Consider the following 20,779-nt stretch of genomic DNA (forward strand, 5'->3'; position numbering starts at 1 on the left):
ATACACTGTTTACACATCCAGAGCCAGAGAAAACGTGTATTAATGATGTGGCTTAAGGGAAGAAATGAGTCACTCATGGTGAAATTTGTAGGCCCTCAGAAGCAGTCTACTGGCGCCACTTGCTGGTGGTGGACTCCTGCAAAACTATCTGAGGCTCTTCAGTATTTGAATAGTATATCCACACAGAACTTCAGTATTTTGAATGTGTGCACATTAACAGATGGGTCAAAGAATCCTTAGACAGATGCAACAGGTGTAGCAGTGGCAGTGCACAGTCATTAGATAGATCCATGTCAGAGCCCCAAACTACTTGAAGTGTATGCTTTAGAGTTAGTGGGTACTATACAGTGGGCTGGACAGAGATGATCAAGTAAGATACCCATATGCAGGCATCCAGCTTCTGCACTTAGAAGTATTGAGTTCGGCACTACCAAAAACCATCACGATCTTCCTCACAGAATAATGCTCACAGACTGAAATTCCTGCACATGTTGAAAAGTTAATACTTTCAAATTCAGAGGGGAAAAGTTTAGTTTGGAGGAAAACTAATCAAGAGTGGCAGCAGAACTGGGATCATGAAGCCAAAGGAATACATTTGCATTCAATACAGAAAAGGGTGGGGGTGGTGAGGAACGGGGGAAAAGATGGGAAAGAGAACCGGATATAGTGATTTTAATAACACACTTCATAATAGGAAAACATCTCAGATCATAGAGAGATGTGTCAGAAAGCAGAAAGAGTACAACATGTCATCTCATGCAGGACAAACACTGTAGAAACGCAAGAAATCATTTGAGAGTATTTCATTACAGTATTTCATTACTGCCAGAAGGTGGCAGTAATGCGACGTTAAGGTTGGAGACCATAAAACCTCAAAGAAGAGGCAGAAGCCCTTCTCCTCCTCCTGCTGCTGCTCTTGCTGCTGCTGCTGCTGCATCGACCTTGGCTAACAGGATGGCAGGGAAGGCGTGGAGGTCAGCGGTATGTACGGGAGAAAAAATGCTAATCTTTCATATATGTTGCACCAAACGCATGACATTCTGTTTCACCTCATCAACTAATCTTAGGTTCTTTGACTGTAGTTCATACATTCAAAGACTACTGGGATACCACAGACAGACATTAGCTACTCAGCTAACTAGCTAGGCTCCAGCTCAGGCGACTTGCTTGTAGTTACTATAGCAACCTGACTCTTGACTGCCATTTAGCTAGCTAGCTATGTGAAGACATGTTTTTCTTTTATAATGCATTGTAACAGTTTATAGCTGATAGCTCAAGTTGAACATGTTCTGTAAAAACTACATTATGGCAACAAATGTTTGTCATCTACAGATTCTTAATCTACTAAGAAAGTGGGGTTTATCGGTCAATGACAAGGATAAAATCAAGGCACAGGAAGTAAGTTAAGCATACGTATTAAAACGTTGACTGTCCTCGCTGCGTTTGGGAAAGAGCTAGCTAGCAATCTCCCGCAGTAGTTATGTCACTCAAATCTGAAATGGGCATTTTGTTCGGCCATATTTATATTTTGTTTTTTAATCGGAACGCCTTTGGTATTGCAAGTCTGCAACTTCAACAGTTCAGCATGGCTAAGATACGCCGTCGACTGTAAGCTGTCATTTTGCTTCAAAACGAAACTTGCTTCGCATTTCCTCTTGCTCAAGTTTATATTATTAACTCTTATTTAACCCTCGCCTTTACTGCAGGTCTTTTGGAGTGGTATGTGGGTCCTTAACCATTACCAAAGAAGACAAGAGAACATGCTATTTAACACTTTTAATTAACGCATGCTTTGTACTGGAGTCTCCTCTTCCAGAATGTCCTTTGCAGATTGCAAATCTATCTATCTATCCAGCTATCCATCCATCTATCTATCTGTGTGTTTCATGTGATTGTACTGCTTTTCATGTCCAGATGATTTACTAGAGTGACCAAGTATTGGCATTACGATAATTATAAAGCTTTTTGGTCAAAAATACATTACTGGCAAACAGTTATCCAGAGCCATATAAGCTGTACTGTAAAACACGAGTGTGCACAATTCTTGGGTCATTCTGTTCCTAGTATGTTCATTACTTAAGCAAGCTGTGCTCAGTTCACTGTATTTGATATGTACCTGTAAAAACATGAGCCTTTTTAATTGTCAGATGTCACGGGTGGTTGGAGCTTTGATGAAAGAGAATCCACAACCCAGGACGTTCATCCGTGGGGTATTTACCTTTACTCTAGAGATTCAGTAATACTTTTATTAAAGAAGATTTTTGATGTAACTTATTGCTCATATTTCATTGTCACTGAATGTTATTCGTCTCTGTTCTTCCTCACAGATGCAAACTGTTACTTTAATCCCTGGTGATGGAATTGGTCCAGAGATCTCCGGTGCTGTCATGAAAATTTTTGAAGCAGCTCAAGTTAGTACTGTTGGAGCAGGAAAGCACTGTTGTTAAATTTCAAAAAGGCCTTTATATAAACTAATCTAATGCTTCTGTTGTACCTACACTTTTTTATGTAGGCACCTATTCAGTGGGAAGAGAGAAATGTTACTGCCATCCAAGGACCTGGTGGCAAGTGGATGATTCCTCCTGATGCCAAAGAATCAATGGACAGGAACAAAATTGGTCTGAAAGGTAACTTCAGTTATATTCACTAAAGAATTGGATGATTTTCTCATGGTGTTGTATTATGTTGAATATAATTTTTTTTCAAGTGACTCGTAACTAATCTCTCTATACCAGTAATCATTCCAACAGCATTTGGGCAATTAAATTGTTTTGGAGATGTGAATTATAGGTGTTTGTGTTTGCAGGTGAACCAGGAAATAATTTGAATTATGTAATAATCTACAGGTCCTTTGAAGACACCGATAGCTGCCGGCCATCCCTCTATGAACCTACTGCTTAGGAAAACCTTTGACCTCTATGCCAATGTGCGCCCCTGTGTGTCCATCGAGGGCTACAAAACCCCCTATACTGATGTGAACCTGGTCACCATCAGGGAGAACACTGAGGGAGAATACAGTGGGATTGAACATGTGGTAAAAACCTTTAACATCACATTACTTTGTACATTGTATTATTTACAATTTCTTTTAGATCAATACACTGTATCTCATATTCTTTTATATTTTAACTTATTCTATTCATTTATTTATTTATTTACTTTTTCTTCTCCAACGTAAACCCTAAGATGTTCAGGAATAGAATATTTTGTATTTTATTTTTGAAATTATTCAACTAATACTCACATTCACTACTACAGTACATCCATACTATTCATTTCAGATTGTTGATGGAGTTGTACAGAGTATTAAGCTCATTACTGAGCAAGCCAGCCAACGCATTGCAGAGTATGCTTTTGAATATGCCAGGAACAATCAGAGGGCCAGTGTTACTGCTGTCCATAAGGCCAATATTATGTAAGTTAAATTCAGTACAAATTTAGTACTTTTAATACTCTGTTATTTAATACTAATACTAAGTTGTTCATTGAAATTAAAGTCTTCTGTAACATTTTTTATAGGCGCATGTCTGATGGACTTTTCCTCCGAAAATGCAGAGAGGCTGCTGAAAAGCACAAAGATGTGAAATTCACTGAAATGTACTTGGATACTGTGTGTCTCAATGTAAGTCTCATTATGAATTAGATTAGTGTGCAAAAATGATTTACGTGGATAAGAAGCAATGTTTAGTGAGAAATTTTGCATATTCCTATGCAATAAAGGTATTATCTCTACCTGTTTTTACAGATGGTACAGGATCCTACACAGTTTGATGTATTAGTGATGCCAAATTTGTATGGAGACATCTTGAGGTAAGATCATTAAATTACAACAAAAAGCCAGAAAATGCAATTGATCATTCAGCAAATCCTCCATATTTACATATGCATTTACACACAATTGTGCATTGTGTCATTTTGTTTTAATCTACATGTTGAAATGTGTTAAAACCAGGAGAGTAGTGCTGACTGGGTGGATTCAACCAGGCAGCATATTTACAGGAAATAATAATGTATAACAATGACAAACACTTTACCTTGTCAGAGTACCTAGGCTAACCTCAACTACAACAATTTAATATCGATGAGAGAAAAAAGGTGACTAAGGACTTAGTAAATACTGTAGATGTGGAAATTTTGTGATGAGGATGCACCTTTGCAAATAGTATTTACATAGACTGCATCAGTTGAAAACTTTGTACATGTGTACATGAAATCCAATTAATATGGTCACAATGTCTGCACTAGAATAAATCTAAAGGTAACTGTATGTGTTTACTCTGACAGTGATCTTTGTGCTGGACTAATTGGAGGTCTTGGAGTGACTCCTAGTGGGAACATTGGCACCAATGGTGTTGCCATATTTGAGTCGGTATGTTGTTTATATTCCCATTTGTCAGACTACTTTTTCCTCATACTATTCAGTTAATCTCATGATCATAGTACAAGTTGCACAGTATGAATTCATGGTGTGGGATGAGTTACTGAAGACACTATTAGCCTACATGTTTTTTTTTTTTTTTTAAATCTTTTTAGAAATCTAATGTTTATAGAAAAGTTATAAAAGTCGATCATTATCACAGATTGTGATTAATTTCTTCTGTCAGGTTCATGGAACTGCACCAGATATAGCAGGAAAAGACATGGCCAACCCCACCGCCTTGCTGCTTAGTGCGGTCATGATGCTGCGGCACATGGGTCTACATGGCCATGCCAAGAAGATCGAAATGGCTTGCTTTGACACCATTCGAGACAAAACGGTAATGTTCTTTTCAAGAAATTAAGACATGCAGTTTTGGGTATATGTTCCCATTCTTATTTATAATGCTTTTTTTGTCCCTCTTCAAGGTTCTGACAAAAGACCTGGGAGGAAACTCAAAGTGCTCCGAATTCACAGATGCAATATGTCAGCGAGTGCGGGATATGGACTAAAAAGATGCTAATGTGGCCGTGAGTTAAGTGTTAAGAGTTTGGGCCTCTTTACTTCATCATTTCATGTTGTATCAGCACATTTTTAACCAAAATATGTATTTTAAAAATGACTCAGGAGTTTGAGATCCTGATTGTTTTATTTTTTTGCACACCCCAAAGCACTGTCTTAAAACTTTTGACCAACAGTTTCTGTATATGTGATATGCAATTATTCTTTAACTGCTAAATGTGTGGTGTATATTGTCTATTTATTGGCTGAATTTGGCCTCTTGTCAAATGTCTTTGACACTGTTATTTTGTCAAGACACATTCAAATTGGAGCTTTTATAATTTGAACATTATTAGGCTCCATAACATGAAACTTGAAAATGTTTTGCACTCCTTTCTGCAAGTCTTCTCTTCATATCATAGTGTTCTGTGCTTCTAATATAATGAATGTATAGTTAACACAATGAATATTACATCATAAATGCCAGACTTTTTATTTAATGTTAATGAAAATGACTACTCTTGGTGTTATAAGGTCCACTTGATCCATGGTGACTATGATCTATGTAATTAGACTACAAAATACATTGTAAGATCCTATCATGCAAGTAACTAGTGTTAACTAGCAATAAAATGAATTATAGACAAATATTTCAGCCTATGAGAAGATGTGAGTATTATTCAGTATTTAAAACATTATCTTGGTTGACTCTTAAATATTATTAAATAAAAATAAAATATGGTTCCTCTGTTATTTTTGCATTCTGTACACAAGATAGATTATTCAATTTCATATATGTCCACAAGAATGAGATATGCAAGTGACGTAATTTTCATACTAACAGTTATACAGTAATCTCTCTAGCAACCTGACACTATTCCTGATAGAGGCCCTCTATGACCTTGTGGTACATCTCCAACACAACGGGGCGACGAAGTTTCATTGTGGGGCCTGGAAAAGAACACAACATGATGAGCAATAGTTCACTGCAGTCTCAAAGTTGCATGGTTTTCAAACAAAAAAGAACTACTGGATTGATTTTCTGCTAAATTTACCCAGCTCTCCTCCAGAAACAGAGAAGTCCTTCATCAGAATAGTCCACTTTTGTATGCGTTGGGCATTAGACGTGGCAGCAGAGTTGACTCTCTCAATTCCCTCTTGAATGGCCCGGTACACTTCTTTGTCTTTTCCTCCACTGATGTCAGACACCTTGGTTGCTTGGCTTCGTTGCAGCTGGCAAAACTCCACAGCCTCCAGACTCAGCTCCTCTGTTGGTTCCATTGTTTCTGCATTGGTACAACACTAAAACAAAGAATGAAATCCCAAGGATTTCATGCATTTTCTCATAAATCATGATTACAGTTTAGAATCATCACTTAAAGTAATTTGTGAAACCATTTGTTTTAATAGCTTCCCCTCCTTTATGCTTCATGGCTTGTTACAAATCTCTTGAGGAAGCTCGACAAGAAGAAAATTAATGCAAAACACAGTACTAGAATTCAGCAGCTGCATTTAAATGAGTTTTAGAATAGAAAATTGATAAAAATGTTTGTATAAAGAGACTACAGTACAACTCCATTTGCTGCTGTGGAGATGGAAAACTAACTGCAGATTACCTTCAGGGTTAAAAGCATGGACAAGAACTTCCTCTTGTCCCCTATCAGCATGGCGTTGCTGATGATCGGTAGCTCCTTCTTCACTGCCTCCTCTATGGGAACAGGGGGAATGTTCTCTCCTCCAGCTGTGATAATCAACTCTGAATGGAGAGAGAGGGCACCCTGACATTACAGCTGATTCTGACTTATAACAAGGATAATGGAGCTGTATCTGCTATCCAGGACAGCACGCACTCAAATGTGGATAATGTACAGAATGAGAGCTGATAACGTAAGATAAACAATTTTCTCACAATTGCCTTATTTGCTCAGACAGTTCTACCTTTAATTCTCCCTGTGATGTACAAGAAACCCTCTTCATCTATCTTCCCCAGGTCTCCCGAATGCAGCCATCCATCTTCATCCAAAGCTTCTCTTGTTTTGTCTTCCATATTGAGGAAACCCATGAAAATGTTGCGTCCCCAAAAGCAAATTTCACCCGTCCCATCAGAGTCTATGTTGGCCACTTTGTATCGACAGCCAGGCACCACCTTACCACAACTATATGTAAGAGAAAGAATCCTTTATGTTATGTGATATTCATTAGATTGAAACTTGAGCTTTGTTCTGATCCTTGAACACTTACCTTGGTAATTTGTAAACTTTGGGACCTGACATGAAGTGAGGTCCTGTGCTCTCACTCATACCGTAGGCCTCAAACAAGCGGATGTTCAGCCCCAGGAAAAACTGCACAGTTTCACTACTAATTGGTGCTGCTCCAGAGAAGAACTTCTGACAGCAAGACAGGCCCAGCTCAGTCCGAAGCTTCTGCAGCACGAGACTGTCAGTCAGGGACAGCAGGAATGGTTTCTCATCTTCCCTGAAAAAGATTTTAAAAAGTTAAATAACAATAGAATGAAATCATCTCTCTTTGAATTTTTTTTTTTTAAATGTATATACAAAATTCCATCTTAATCAGCACTTAGTTTTGCATGCACTTTTGATTGGCCTCCAGGCTGACTGACATTGCCCATGTCACCAGTTTCTTCTTCACATATCCACACTGACTAATTCCCTGTTTAATCTTCTCCATCATTTTTTCCCACACTCGAGGGACACCCATGTGGGATGTAGGATTAACTTCTCGCAGTGTTGTTATCAGGCTTCCCTACAAAGAATTAAGTATATACAGAGTTTAAAAACACATACATTCAGTCAGCTGGTTTTGCTCATAGTGTAGTATTATTTAAGAGAACATCAGAAGTACCTTTATATAATTTTATTTGGGGGACTTTTGGGAGAACAGTTTTAACAAATTTAGTAATAAGTAGTAGAATTTGAGATATCCTGTAACTGTCAAAACAACTGTGTTATGAAGCCATGTTTATTTACCTTTAAGGCATCTGGCTGTGCAAAGTATACCAGCTCACCCCACTGGATGCCTGTCCAGAGATCATAGATCTGAGCCGCAATGTGGCTGAGAGGCAGGTAGCTCACTAGTGACTCCTGTTTAGTGTCGGCCGGCTGCATGTCCCCGGCCCTGCTGGCATGATTGGCAGTCCATGTGATCTGAATAAGATTGAGACAGAAAAGAGTTTCTTCTCCTTCTCCTACTTTGAAATACTTTCTTTATTTCATCTGCCTCTTACAATGTAACAATGACTACAAATAGTACAGATGAACTAATGTCACACAAAAGCTTACATTGTCGTGACTGAGCATGACTCCTTTCGGCTTGCCTGTGGTGCCGGAAGTGTAGATCAGGACGCAGCATTGGTTGGCTCTCTGGCTGCTGATGATGTCATCCAGTTGCTTCTCAGAAACATCCAGACCCAGGTCCATGAAATCCTCCCACTATCCAAAAACAGCACAATGCAGCTTGGATCATAGCCTGAGCTAAACAGTCATTTCATTTCATGTGTTGTCAGACGGACTTACAGAGTAAAGATTGGAGAGCTTCTGCTGGAGCTGCCCGCTGTACTGCACTATGGCTTTCAAATGTGGCATTCTGTCACATACCTATGATATCAAGAGTGAGAAATTTAGCACTGATTGTTTTGCATGTGAAAAAGACCTGTGTATATCTAAATAACAGTACCTGCAGGATTTTATCCAGTTGCTTTTGGTTTTCAACCACGATAATGTTGGCTTTGGAGTCACTAGCCACATACTGACATGCTTCTGGTGAGTTTGTAGCATAAATCCCTGTCATTATCCCTCTGTAAGGAATAACAAAGGTTATTACAGACACAAGAGACAGAAAGTAGTTAGTGAATGTGTCAATGCAACAGGAGAATATAGGAGATCATATAATGGTTATAGCACATTAACAACTATACAGTATAGTCTCTGTGCGGTTCCAGGCTAAATCAGATCAGTTCTTATTGTAATGCAAGTCTGAAATCAGATGTGTATTCCTTACCCTGCCAGGATGGCACCAACTGCAGAGAAGAACCATTCTGTTGAATTGAATCCTAGTATTGCCACTCCATGGAATCGCTCTAAACCAAGCTGCACACATAACACATTTTTTTGTCTTTTCTTTTAAAAAAAAAAAACATGACCATTGATAGTATCCAATAGTTGTCAGTTAGAATATACTATACACAAGTTTTCTTTTTGAATAAAATACCTTTATAAAGCTCTTGGCTGCTCTCCGACAGAATTGATAATACTCTAAGAAAGTTATCTTTTCCCATCTGTCATTTTTCTTGCTTGCAAGTGCATACATGTTTCCGTATTTTTCAACTGAGGCTTTGAACATTTGGTGAACTGTGATAGGTTCCTCTGGACATCCATCTTCTATTCTCAGTCTGACTGAGCCTCTAGCATCAGTGGTCCAAAGAGAATGAGTTGGAGCAAGAGATGCGCCAGCTAACTCCTCCACTATATTTTTCTTTCCTGAGATGAGAGACAAAGCAAATCTGAAAAACAAATGTAGTCCTTCTCACAGAGGATTTCAATCCATTTCCGTTGCACTACCAGTATTATTCAATACCAGCAGCGTCTGCTGATGAAGGACTTCCACCATGATGCCAGCACATCAGGGGATGTCCACATGGAGACCCATGTGCTCATAACTCACCCACAGTGGCATGCTCTTCACTATCTGCCTGCACGTTTTCCATAGACTCCTGAACGCTGAAACACACAGAGGAAACCGCTCAGATACACTCCACCTCAAATTCTGGCAATGGGTTTGGGTTGCTGTTTTCATTTCATCACATGGGCCTAATTTTCAGCAGCATTGTCTACTCAACAGTGTCAGGCTTTTGGCACAGCGAAAGCCGCCTTGCTTTGTTCAACAGAGCACAGTCAATGAAAGCCAAAGGGCTGTTCATTCCCACTCATTAAAAACTATTGTTTGGCATATATGTAAATACTCCATTGACTTTTATCTTCCATTCTTCAGTGGGGTCATTTTGATACAAAGTGGACAGGAACAGTCATTCAACAACTTGGGCAATAGTGACAATGAATTAGCATGCTAACTGGTGAATCTGGTTCATGAGGCTTAACTGAAAAGCATTTTGACCTATCCCACTGCGAAACTGAATATAAACATATTAATTGTTAACCACTTCTTAAGATTATTAGTGTAGTCTGATGAGGCTATAGCATCTCCTGATACTCTGGATTAAATAAACAAAAACGTTCATTTCAGTTTGCTTACCTGCTCTCAAGTTGATCCTCTACTTTCTCTTCATCAAGAAATTCCATACCGCTGTAGACCTCTTGGTAGTTTGGCTATAGGCTATGTAGAATCAAGCCTGTGGATTTGCTCAAAAGAGGCACTTTTAAAAATCTGACTGGTGTGAAACAGAAAATATTTACTTGTTGGATAAGTCCACCCTTTGAAAGTACCACATCTTTTCAGGGACTAGTAAACTAACAAGACTTTGAGGTTTAACAAGCCTTGTGAAGTCGTTAATGGTTGCGAGTCCATGTGTGCACAGTATTGGATCACTAGCTCAAGACCATGTCCTGAATTTAAATTAGCTCAGTCTTTTCATATGTAAAACAGTCTAATTATAATTTTCTCTTAAGTCACACAAAGCTAGGTAAAAAGCCAAATCATAACAACATTACACCTCCACCTTTGATCAAGTTTGCATAAATCTATATTTTTTAGTTTTATTTTGGATGGAATAGGCCAATGTTTGAGTTTTGAATCCCAAACATTGATCAAATGGGTTTATATAAGGCTCCTACATTATCAATCTCTGTTGGTTGCATAATACATCATTTTCTCACTTTGGAGTTCATTCACATACTTAAAACTGTGATCATTGACCAGTTAAGGCAACATTTGCAGCTGTTAATTTAGTATCTACAGCAACAACAATGGACAATCATCATAACAGTCATTGGTGTGGAATATTTCTTGGTCCCTAAGAATCCCACAGACATACTTTCACCAGGGGTCAATGACTTCATTTGGATAAACTCTGCCATTTTTTTACTGAGTTATTCCCAGTTCTTCTTCCCAGTACTATGTCTATTAAAGTGTATCCTAGAAGTTGGCTACACTTTAATAGACATAGCATATACATAACATAACATAGCAGAGCCAGCACAAAGCATATAACAACTAATTGTGTGGCAGCCAGTGACGCAGGGAACATTGCACGGAGAGAGGGAAGGATGGATTCTACTACATATCAGCAAATTCTGGAAGCAAATGTCCTGCAGTCATTTAAGGAAGTAATCGTGAAAGGAGGTTGGCTTCTACACCAGAACAACCAGAACTACCTTAACCAAAGAAGAAACACAAGCTGAATCTTTAGGAAAAGCCCTCAGTCCCCTGACTTGAACATCACTGGAAATATGTGGATATATCCTTAAATATGTGTGTGCAAGAAAGTCTAAATAATATTTCAGAACATGAAGTGATCAGGAGAAAGAGTGGATGAAAATTCATTAGTCAAGAATGGAAAGACTCTTAGCAGGCCACAGAGAGCATATGGGATGGTTTATCAACAGCTTTATAAAATGAGCTGATATATTTTTAACCCCTCTGTTAGGTAGTTCATACCTGACAGAAATACTTTTATATAATGTTTGTAATTCTTGTAGTCATAGTTTCGATAAGATCCCCTACTCAAGAGTGTAGGAATATTTTGAAGATAACACTTTCATATTTATAGTTTAAATTAGCTGTTTTACATAAAATGCTTGAAAAACCTTTGGCCCATTGCCGTTTTTAACAACACCATGCGAAGCCAAGGTAATGTAAACCTTTAAAGAAAGTGCAAGACATTTATAACAAACTGGTCTAACAGCCTCTGACCCCACCTCCCCCTCCATTCGTCTTTCTTTTTTTTCTTTTTTTTTCCTGTCAGGTCTTTTTTCAAGACTCTGCAGTCTCAGCCAACGAAACATCCGGCTCCTCTCCTCAGAGCTCTCCAGAAACTTCTACACTGTGTAGCTGCTATAAGAGCCAGCCATCTTCCCTCACCACCCTCAGAATTACCCGAGCGAAAGCTAGGATACTAACAACCCCTGGTAAGTAGGTACACTGTAATATTATGTGTAAGAATATTTAGCTGTACGGCTCATAAATGCTAGCGGTTTCATTCAAGCTTAACGTAAGGTAAGTAAGTCTACAGTATGGTTGACAGGAATTGTCGGTCAACCACACGTGCTGCCTGTAATAACGTTAACAGTTTGAGGTATACGTTACCGTATTTTCGCCACTAGCTTGCGTTATATATATTATATATTTTACCGTTGTTCTGGCTAATGTGAACTGTGTTATAGGGAAACATTAACAAACGTTAGTTTAAGATTTTTTGTTTTACATATGGGTCCTTCGCTAACGGTTGCTTCGGATTCCTAACGTTAACCCTCATGGAAAAAAGAGTAAGACACAGCTTGTTGAGATATTCTTATTCTCTGTGTTTTAATGCGTTTTTTGTGTTTTAGGTAAATAAATCATGGTTCACGAAACCGGCTTTTACGACCTCCTGGGTGTCAGCCCCACAGCCTCACCAGAGGAAATCAAAAAAGCCTACAGGAAACTCGCACTGAAATATCACCCTGACAAGAACCCCAGTGAGGGAGAGAGGGTGAGTTACATGGAGAGAACTTTCAGGTGTCCCTGCAGCCGTTTATGGACTGCTGAAAATGCCCTTTCTAATTTTAAACTGCACGCCTTGTTGAATTGACAGCAGGAACTTTCTGGAAAGATCCAGCTCCTCTGTCAGGGTACAGGAAGATTAGCTCTCTGACACTGTGTTGAAATGTTCCAGGCCTTCTATGTCAGGAGGCTGGGAAATGAATGTTTAAAATTAAATGAATTCAGTGGTCCTTCACTGTCCTTGTAGACTATATCTGAACACTTAAAGAGGGGGCTGATGCGTTTGTAACACAGAGGCCGGCACATGTTTAAGGTTTTTAGTGTCATCATAAAATATGTTGGAAAGTAATCTTGATAAAGATCCAAGGTCAGGAAACATTCATTTAATATAAGTCATTACCACTTACATGAGTGAACACTGGAGTGAGAAAATGATTAATAAATGAAAGCTTTAAATGCAGTCTTGTTTTCCAGAGTGAATTAATAGTTTTCATTTCCACAGTTCAAGCTTATATCTCAAGCATATGATGTGCTGTCAGATCCAAAGAAGAGAGATTTGTATGATGAAGGAGGAGAACAAGCCATCAAAGAGGGGGGCATGGGTGGAGGAAGTTCACCAATGGACATTTTCAACATGTTCTTTGGAGGTGGAGGACGGATGCAGAGAGAGAGAAAAGGTAAGCTTTTTTATTTTATTAGTTTTATATCTAGTCTAGCTGCAGGCTGTTTGTAGGTTTATAATGTATATTCCAATATTTATAACTTATATATAACTCTAATGTTACATATATGTGCTTTTCCTATAGGGAAGAATGTTGTCCACCAGCTAGGTGTTACACTGGAGGAGATGTACAATGGCACCACCAGGAAGCTTGGACTCCAGAAGAATGTCATTTGTGAAAAATGTGACGGTACGTATTGTGTATTGTGATTTGTTATAGATCCCATACCCTATCAAGTTTGTTCAAGTTAAGCTGAATGACATTATTCTCTTCATCACAGGTTATGGTGGTAAGAAAGGTACCTTGGAGAAGTGCTCAAATTGCAAAGGAAGAGGCGTACAAGTCAAGGTGCAACAGATTGGGCCAGGCATGATTCAGCAGATCCAAAGCATGTGTTCAGACTGCCAGGGACAGGGCGAGAAATTTAACTCAAAAGACCGCTGCAAGAGCTGCAATGGACACAAAGTAGAACGCAAGAAGAAAATTCTTGAAGTTCACATTGACAAAGGTAAGTTTTCCCTCCATCTAAAATAGTCATATCTTTAAAAATTGTAGTTGGTACTAAGTGTGCTTTGCAAAGAAAACTAAACCAAAGATAAATGTGTTGGGCAGGTATGAAAGATGGTCAGAAAATTACATTCCACGGAGAAGGTGACCAGGAACCTGGGCTGGAGCCTGGGGATGTGATCATTGTGCTGGATCAGAAGGAGCACCCTGTTTTCCAGAGACAAGAAGATAATTTAATAATGAAGATGAACATCAAACTTGTCGAGGCCCTGTGTGGTTTCAAGCAGACTGTTGAAACATTAGACAACAGAACGCTTGTCATCAACTCAAACCCAGGTAACTGAGTAAGATCAGCTGGTCTCCAGTGCTGGCTTGTCTTGATTTGTTTTTGTTTTTTTTTGTTTTGTTTTTTAGAAGTGAATATTTGATTTCATCAATGTTTTTCTTTATCATTTATCAACAGGTGAGGTAATCAAGCACACTGATGTCAGATGTGTTCAGAATGAGGGCATGCCAATTTACAGGGACCCTTATGACAAAGGACAGCTTATTATTCATTTCCAGGTTAGACACTGAACACACGACATTTCACCAGTGTTAGACAACACTGGATTAAAATCTATTTGTTAGATTCATGTGTTGTAGGAAAAACTCTCAGGTCATCTAATTGTAATTTATCCCACAGGTGGAATTCCCAGAGAAAGACTGGCTCCCAGAGCATCTCATGTACCAGCTGGAAAGACTGCTTCCTCCCAGGGAGGATGTAATGATTACTGATGAGATGGAGGAGGTGGACCTCTGTGAGGTGGATGTGCGGACACAACAGAGAAACTACAGTGGGGAAGCTTATGAGGAGGATGAGGAGGGTCCTAGAGATGGAGTGCAATGTCAGACGCAGTGATTTTAGTCTGAAACAAATGTTGAAGAGCATGTGTTTTTGTTGTTTTTGTTTTGGATTTCTTTGTCTTTATTTTTTCTTTAAAGTAATGTTTTTCACAAAGTAATGCACCAAAAATTATTAACATTAAGTTTAAGACAGTTGTCATTGCCATTTATGTGCTACTTTCCTGAAACACAAATATGCAAGTGGAATGCCCATTTCACATTTTATTTGTGCTCCCAAAGTTATCAAAACTGTACTTTGGTGTTTTTGTCACGTGTTCTCTATTTAAGATCCGTATCGTTTTATGTTTTTGTTTCCTAAGAAACCAGTGACACAAATGTTTTCTTTCCATTCAGAAGCTGGAAGGACTACTTGTATGCTTTCTGTGAAGGTAATTTCAGTCACCATGAACATTTTTGGTTATTTCTCAATAAAAGTCCCAGAATGCTTCATCTTTTGTAACCACTTTATTTACTGATTTAGTGAGATTTTATTTTTAGTATTTTACATGTTAAAAATTTTAGTTGTAAGTTTAGAAATTTATCATAAAAGTTGAACATTAGTACAGTGACAACCTCTCACTGAATGAGCAACTACAATGTAATCAATGGAAAAATAAGGTATTTATCAACAGCATGGCTTAATTACAGACATGATCAGGGGGTAGTGCTTTTTTTAATGTTGCTTCCTCCTGAAAGAGCAACCTGTAGAGCAAAAATGAAAATCAGTTAAGACTGCCTTCTAGTTACAGTGTACAATATGTCACGTAAAGGTAGTCATACCTAGCTGGTATATGACTTTTACAGTAAATAGCACTATCAAGATACTAGCATGTGGATGTCTTACCCTCTGTCAGTCTGGCCTTTCCTCCTTTAGGCTGGCACAACACAGTTGAGCATCCGACACAGAGTACCACTGACTGTGCATGGCTGAACACAGTGGTGATCTTGTAGCAGCCTGCATGGAAACAGTGTTAAACTCTAAACAAACTTTAGGTTAAGCATATAAATGCACTTAACAGATGAATGTCATCAGTAATGGAATAAGTAATCAAAACCCTTGACTAAGTAGTTAAATTAACAATACAACATTATAAAAATACTCCATTGCAAGTCAAAGTCCTGTATTCAAAAGTTTATGAAATGTGAAATGTAGTGGTATATAGTAGCATAAAATTGAAATATTTCAAGTACAAGGACCTTAAAATTGAACTTAAATACATTTTTAGATACCTTTCACCACTGAATGTCATGTAACGTCATGTAAACAATGGTCAAATCACTGAAAACCATGACAGGAGTAACTGGTCAACGTGTAAGCAAACAAATGGCCTAAAAACACTTCACCAGACCCTCAGTGAGTTTTTGTTGTGTGAAATGCATTTATCACTGTCCTAGGAGGACTTGAATCCACTCTCACAAAACGTACCTGGGCACTTCACGTCCATAAAGTAGGAGTTTGGACTCTGAACAAGTCTTTTCTTTTTATGTTGTCTTCTCTCGTGTTCAATGGTAGGGTGGAGGAGGTCTTTGGCCAACTAAATTTAATTAAAAGAAAATACAAATTAAATGTCACCTTTGATTTGTAAGTAGACCTAAGCCAGGTTAGTTCAAATAAAACTGCAATGATTTAAAGGGGTTATAGTACATGAAGCCAATTGAAGTACATATTTTTCTTATCTCACTTCATAAAAGGTTTGTAAAGGCAATTGCATCTCTCTCAGTGTATTTGGCCCTTTGTTATGATGTTTAAGCTTCAGACAACGCAAATAAGTGATAGCTAACATGTAGCGACACCACAGCTGATGAAAACACTAGCTTAAGCGCACACAGCAGTTTTTCCCCAAAAGTCATGGTAATTTTATTGAATTTGTGTTCGCAAAATCCCCCTGGTGAAAGAAACCGTAAGAGCCTTGAGTACATAAAACACAGGTATGGACTGTTTCTTGGCCCGTTACAGTTTATATAGCACAAGTTTGATACTGTTGCGTTTCAGCAAGTAGTCGCCACCCGCGTCAGATGTTAGCTGACTTCCACCCCCATGTGTTGCTCCTGCTACCTATCAACAACACAACTTCGAGGTTTCGTAAGTGCACTGTGTGACGGTAGGACGTCGATAATAATAAAAGGCAATGACAGCTGACAACACTGCATGTTAACTGAAACACAACAAATGAACACAAAACTTTGTAACTTACAGACATTTTCACCGTGATAGCTTAGCTTTTCTGCGTATACGTGAGCTGCTTGGACAAGAAACAGAAACTGCAGTAACAGTAGAGGGAGGAGTGGGGGTGGTGGTGGGGGACTGCGATATCACTGAATACTGCAACAGCATATCGTAAAAACATAACAACAGCCTTCCATTAAACTAGATGTACGTTACGTCTCAGGCCAAAACTTTTAATGATATAAAAATTATAACAAATCATGTGTCCAGTATCAGAGGTAAAAGGAAAAACGCCACATTTATGTTTATATATGTAGCTTATTTAGCCATACTGATATTATAAGTTTCAGTCATAATTAAAGATAAGAAGCATTTCCATCCAACGCCAATGTTTGTAAGTTGTTCATTTTAAAAGCCAGTGGTGGTTAAAAAAGAAGAAAATTGAGAGCTACGTAGTAGTGGTTCATCCCATTTATCCCTTTAAACTACATGGACCATAATGCAAAGCAGAACGCGACGTAACTCATCTCGGCACCGGTCTGCTGCTAGTCTGCCACAGACAGCTGAGGATTTCCAGACGGGGGATCCCGGCTCGGCCTTTTAATATCGAAACGTGGAAGTCTATAGTGTATTTAAATGGCGAAAACGTACGATTATCTCTTCAAATTGTTGCTAATCGGAGACAGCGGAGTCGGTAAGACATGTCTGCTGTTCAGATTCAGCGAGGACTCCTTCAATACCACCTTCATATCCACAATAGGTGAGTACCCTGCAGCCGCCCCTAAGGATAAATCTGACAAAATGCATGTCCATATTAACAGAATACAATTTTTTACTCTCATTGCTGTTAATGGTGGTCAAAATATACAGTAATACTAGTATCCTATAACCATTTTGTATTGTACAATACAGACCCACAGTGTTTGAAGGGGCATAAGAGTAAGACAATGGGACTGAGAGTTAGTGATGATCTAATGTCCTTGATGGTTCATAGGTACTGAAGGCTAAATTTAGAATGAGATCAAAGCTATAGTCATGATGTTTGACTTTTGGAAACCTAGGCCTAATTGAAATGTAAAGCCTTTAAGAATTGTTATAGTTATATCCTTAATAAAACGGTATAGTATTCTACTGCAGCTTCTTTAGCTGTGACATTAAATAATGTCCTTCAACAGATTGACACAGGATGAACAGTTAATAAAAACAGCTATTTTAGTTCACAAATGACCGCCACTTATTACAGAAGTGTCTGGTTTACTATGCATCGTAGACATGTGACAAATTTGATCATATCATGTAACTAATCAATGGAGAAAGCATCAGCTGATACAGTTCTCTGTTTGTTTATTCAAATTCAGGAATAGACTTCAAAATCCGAACAATAGAGCTGGATGGAAAGAGAGTCAAACTTCAAATTTGGTAAGTGTGATCTGAGCAGACTTTTTTTTTTTTTTAATCTGACTTCAACATGATTTACCATTCATTTACCAATGACGATTATTTGATGTTGTCAGGGACACTGCAGGACAGGAGAGGTTTCGTACTATCACTACAGCTTACTACAGAGGGGCTATGGTGAGTCCTCCCTTTATCCTCCACTTTCTCACTGTGCATGTATCTTACATATTAGGGTTTGAAAATTGTTTGTGAGGATGACTGTTCTCTTCACAGGGTATTATGTTGGTCTATGACATCTGCAATGAGAAGTCCTTTGAAAACATAAAAAACTGGATTAGAAATATTGAAGAGGTGAGCTCTGAATTCAACTTGTATTAATAGTTTAACAAAAACTGTTGGATGAAATTGATATATATATATATTTGTTAAAAGTTGCTGTTTGATATCATCATTGTGTACCGAGAGTAACATACTTTGCATAAAGAGTCTTAATTTCTCCCAGCATGCCTCGTCTGATGTGGAGAAGATGATCCTGGGTAACAAATGTGACATGACTGACAGAAGACAGGTGTCCAAAGACAGAGGTGAAAAAGTGAGTCTCTGAAGCCGATCATTGCTAAAAAGCAGTCTCAAGCAAATTGAAATGTTGTGCACTTTTCCAATTTGCACTAAGTGACACTAACATTGATTTTTTATCTCACTTAGCTGGCTATTGATTATGGAGTTAAGTTCTTGGAAACCAGCGCAAAGTCTAGCTTGAATGTAGAGGAGGTAAGCAGAAATGTTTGACCCTGACAGTGTTGTGTACCTTGACTAATAAATATGTACATTTAACATTTGTTTTTGTTTTTCTGTCACTCAAGGCTTTTTATACTATGGGAAGAGACATATTACACAATCTGAGCTCCAAGACAGTAAGTGGTTAAGATTTTCTTTATAGGACATGCTGCACTTTTTGTGAAGGCACACTTGTTTAATACTGCATGTATTACATTTCTCCACTATGATTTCTTCCTGTGCTAGACTGACAACAGTGCCGGAGGGTCAGGCAAACCAGTCAAGATCACAGAGAAGAAGTCGAAGAGAATTAAATTCTTCAAGTGTTCACTCCTCTAGGCTGCTCATCTCCAGTGTTCACAGCTCACAGCTAGCGTGACTTTGTCGTTTTGGAGGGTTACTGCCTCTCAGACGCCCTCGCAGCAGCGGCAGCACTGGTCATAATCACAGGGCCTTACTTCCAGCTGAAGCTCACAGGTTCATGAGTGGTTGGGATGCCATCCTGATCTGCTGACCAGAGGAGCATCAATGAGGAATGAGGTCTGATACTATATATCTGCTCATGCAAAAGACTTTTGCGTGATCGTCAGCAGCAGTTTGTAGCTGGCCATGCAGTGTCTGCTCACAGGAGGCAGTGATTCTGTTGGAATTTGTAATACCTCTAATGGATGTCATGAAAATATCTCAGTTACACATAGTTGTCTTATAATTGTAAAACTATGAAAACAAAACTCATCTTTTTCATATACTGTAGCATTATTTTATACATACTACCTATTGTCATATTTACTATGATGATTCTGTGAGATAGACATATGAGGTCCCAGCACTGATTGTATTTATCTGGGTGAATTCATGTATATTAATAGGCTTATGGTCTCCAGTTGCACTAGCAACATATCTGCTTGTTCATGTGTGCCTAGAAGGTTACAGTATTGTGATAGAAAAGACAATGTAGAAATACAGCCTACTGTATTCTCTCATTTTTATTGTTTTTTTGATGGAACCTATGTTTATACAGGTTTCTGTGATGAAATGAAACTGTGAAAGGGTTGTTTGTTCCTTGGAAGCTGTACTTAATACATATTGTTATGCAGTTGTCAGTATATGCATGAAAGCTGTAGGGATACCTCTGAGTGGGTCATTATTAAGCACATTTAACAGTATTTCAAAAGAAAATGTTTACAGATGGTATTTTAAAGTGTCAACCATATATAGGAAATTCATGTTTTTGCTGTTCGCATAGTGTATATGTAAGCACAACAGTTGTGTATATCCTTTATTTTCACCTTAAACTGTAGACATCCAACAGGTCCCCTTAACATCACCATGAAAATACATTGACGTGGGGAAGCTGTAATGTGAATGATTGTCTTTGTAAGCTACTATATGATACACAAATGAAAAGTAAAAACAGTAAAGAAAGTGGTTGTCCAAAAGAAAATATGTTGGTTTTCACTATTCTACACTGACGACTAACATTAACTACATGATTGAAAATACTGAAGAGTTTGTTAATCACTAAATTCTGTTTTTTTCATCATTGTGAAAACTGTGTCATAACCACAGTCAGTAGTGGGCTCCAGCCGATGGCAGGCTATCCTACATTTCAGTTATCAGCCTCACTGGTAGCATTCAGTTCCTCTTCTTATTATGTGTGTGTATATATATATATTTTTTTTTTTTCTCATTCTGTTTTAGTGTCCTCTGTTGCTGCTTCAATCAGCTTCC

The 20,779-nt window shown here is 38.3% G+C and overlaps 5 protein-coding genes across 6 annotated transcripts; 3 read left to right on the plus strand and 2 right to left on the minus strand.

Annotated features, from left to right (window-relative positions):
* Positions 1 to 903: 903 nt before the first annotated feature.
* Positions 904 to 5,594, plus strand: LOC111228438 (isocitrate dehydrogenase [NAD] subunit alpha, mitochondrial-like). 2 transcript variants are annotated; one of them, XM_022754312.1, is made up of 12 exons: positions 944 to 981; positions 1,333 to 1,398; positions 2,148 to 2,210; positions 2,328 to 2,411; positions 2,513 to 2,627; positions 2,847 to 3,034; positions 3,282 to 3,415; positions 3,520 to 3,622; positions 3,746 to 3,810; positions 4,285 to 4,369; positions 4,605 to 4,757; positions 4,846 to 5,594. In XM_022754312.1, the coding sequence occupies exons 1-12, from the start codon at positions 955 to 957 to the stop codon at positions 4,927 to 4,929; spliced, it is 1,167 nt and encodes a 388-aa protein (XP_022610033.1). In that variant the 5' UTR covers positions 944 to 954; the 3' UTR covers positions 4,930 to 5,594. The 2 variants fall into 2 exon arrangements, with proteins under 2 accessions (XP_022610034.1, XP_022610033.1); XM_022754313.1 differs by lacking the exon at positions 1,333 to 1,398 and having other exon boundaries at positions 904 to 981; positions 4,846 to 5,592.
* A 121-nt stretch (positions 5,595 to 5,715) lies between these two features.
* On the minus strand, positions 5,716 to 10,448 carry acsbg1 (acyl-CoA synthetase bubblegum family member 1). Its single transcript, XM_022754311.1, has 14 exons — positions 10,187 to 10,448; positions 9,599 to 9,654; positions 9,146 to 9,414; positions 8,936 to 9,024; positions 8,612 to 8,732; positions 8,452 to 8,532; positions 8,218 to 8,367; positions 7,906 to 8,082; positions 7,512 to 7,681; positions 7,160 to 7,393; positions 6,857 to 7,074; positions 6,535 to 6,674; positions 5,974 to 6,220; positions 5,716 to 5,869 (listed from the first exon to the last, which is right to left on the minus strand). The coding sequence occupies exons 1-14, from the start codon at positions 10,231 to 10,233 to the stop codon at positions 5,793 to 5,795; spliced, it is 2,076 nt and encodes a 691-aa protein (XP_022610032.1). The 5' UTR covers positions 10,234 to 10,448; the 3' UTR covers positions 5,716 to 5,792.
* A 1,445-nt stretch (positions 10,449 to 11,893) lies between these two features.
* On the plus strand, positions 11,894 to 15,154 carry LOC111228428 (dnaJ homolog subfamily A member 4-like). The gene is made up of 8 exons (XM_022754294.1): positions 11,894 to 12,018; positions 12,439 to 12,581; positions 13,095 to 13,269; positions 13,399 to 13,503; positions 13,595 to 13,822; positions 13,927 to 14,157; positions 14,285 to 14,385; positions 14,507 to 15,154. The coding sequence occupies exons 2-8, from the start codon at positions 12,450 to 12,452 to the stop codon at positions 14,720 to 14,722; spliced, it is 1,188 nt and encodes a 395-aa protein (XP_022610015.1). The 5' UTR covers positions 11,894 to 12,018; positions 12,439 to 12,449; the 3' UTR covers positions 14,723 to 15,154.
* Positions 15,155 to 15,217: 63 nt separating this feature from the next.
* On the minus strand, positions 15,218 to 17,009 carry LOC111228429 (40S ribosomal protein S27-like). Its single transcript, XM_022754295.1, has 4 exons — positions 16,902 to 17,009; positions 16,133 to 16,241; positions 15,551 to 15,661; positions 15,218 to 15,408 (listed from the first exon to the last, which is right to left on the minus strand). The coding sequence occupies exons 1-4, from the start codon at positions 16,905 to 16,907 to the stop codon at positions 15,380 to 15,382; spliced, it is 255 nt and encodes an 84-aa protein (XP_022610016.1). The 5' UTR covers positions 16,908 to 17,009; the 3' UTR covers positions 15,218 to 15,379.
* Positions 17,010 to 17,391: 382 nt separating this feature from the next.
* Positions 17,392 to 20,778, plus strand: LOC111228431 (ras-related protein Rab-8B-like). Its single transcript, XM_022754298.1, has 8 exons — positions 17,392 to 17,633; positions 18,232 to 18,292; positions 18,388 to 18,448; positions 18,545 to 18,622; positions 18,774 to 18,863; positions 18,977 to 19,042; positions 19,135 to 19,185; positions 19,295 to 20,778. Exons 1-8 carry the CDS (start codon positions 17,510 to 17,512, stop codon positions 19,385 to 19,387), a joined length of 624 nt encoding a protein of 207 aa, XP_022610019.1. The 5' UTR covers positions 17,392 to 17,509; the 3' UTR covers positions 19,388 to 20,778.
* The last annotated feature ends 1 nt before the right edge of the window (position 20,779 follows it).

This window comes from Seriola dumerili, unplaced genomic scaffold (assembly GCF_002260705.1).
Source record: "Seriola dumerili isolate Sdu_G_001 unplaced genomic scaffold, Sdu_1.0 BDQW01000219.1, whole genome shotgun sequence".
In the NCBI taxonomy this organism is placed as follows: domain Eukaryota; kingdom Metazoa; phylum Chordata; class Actinopteri; order Carangiformes; family Carangidae; genus Seriola; species Seriola dumerili.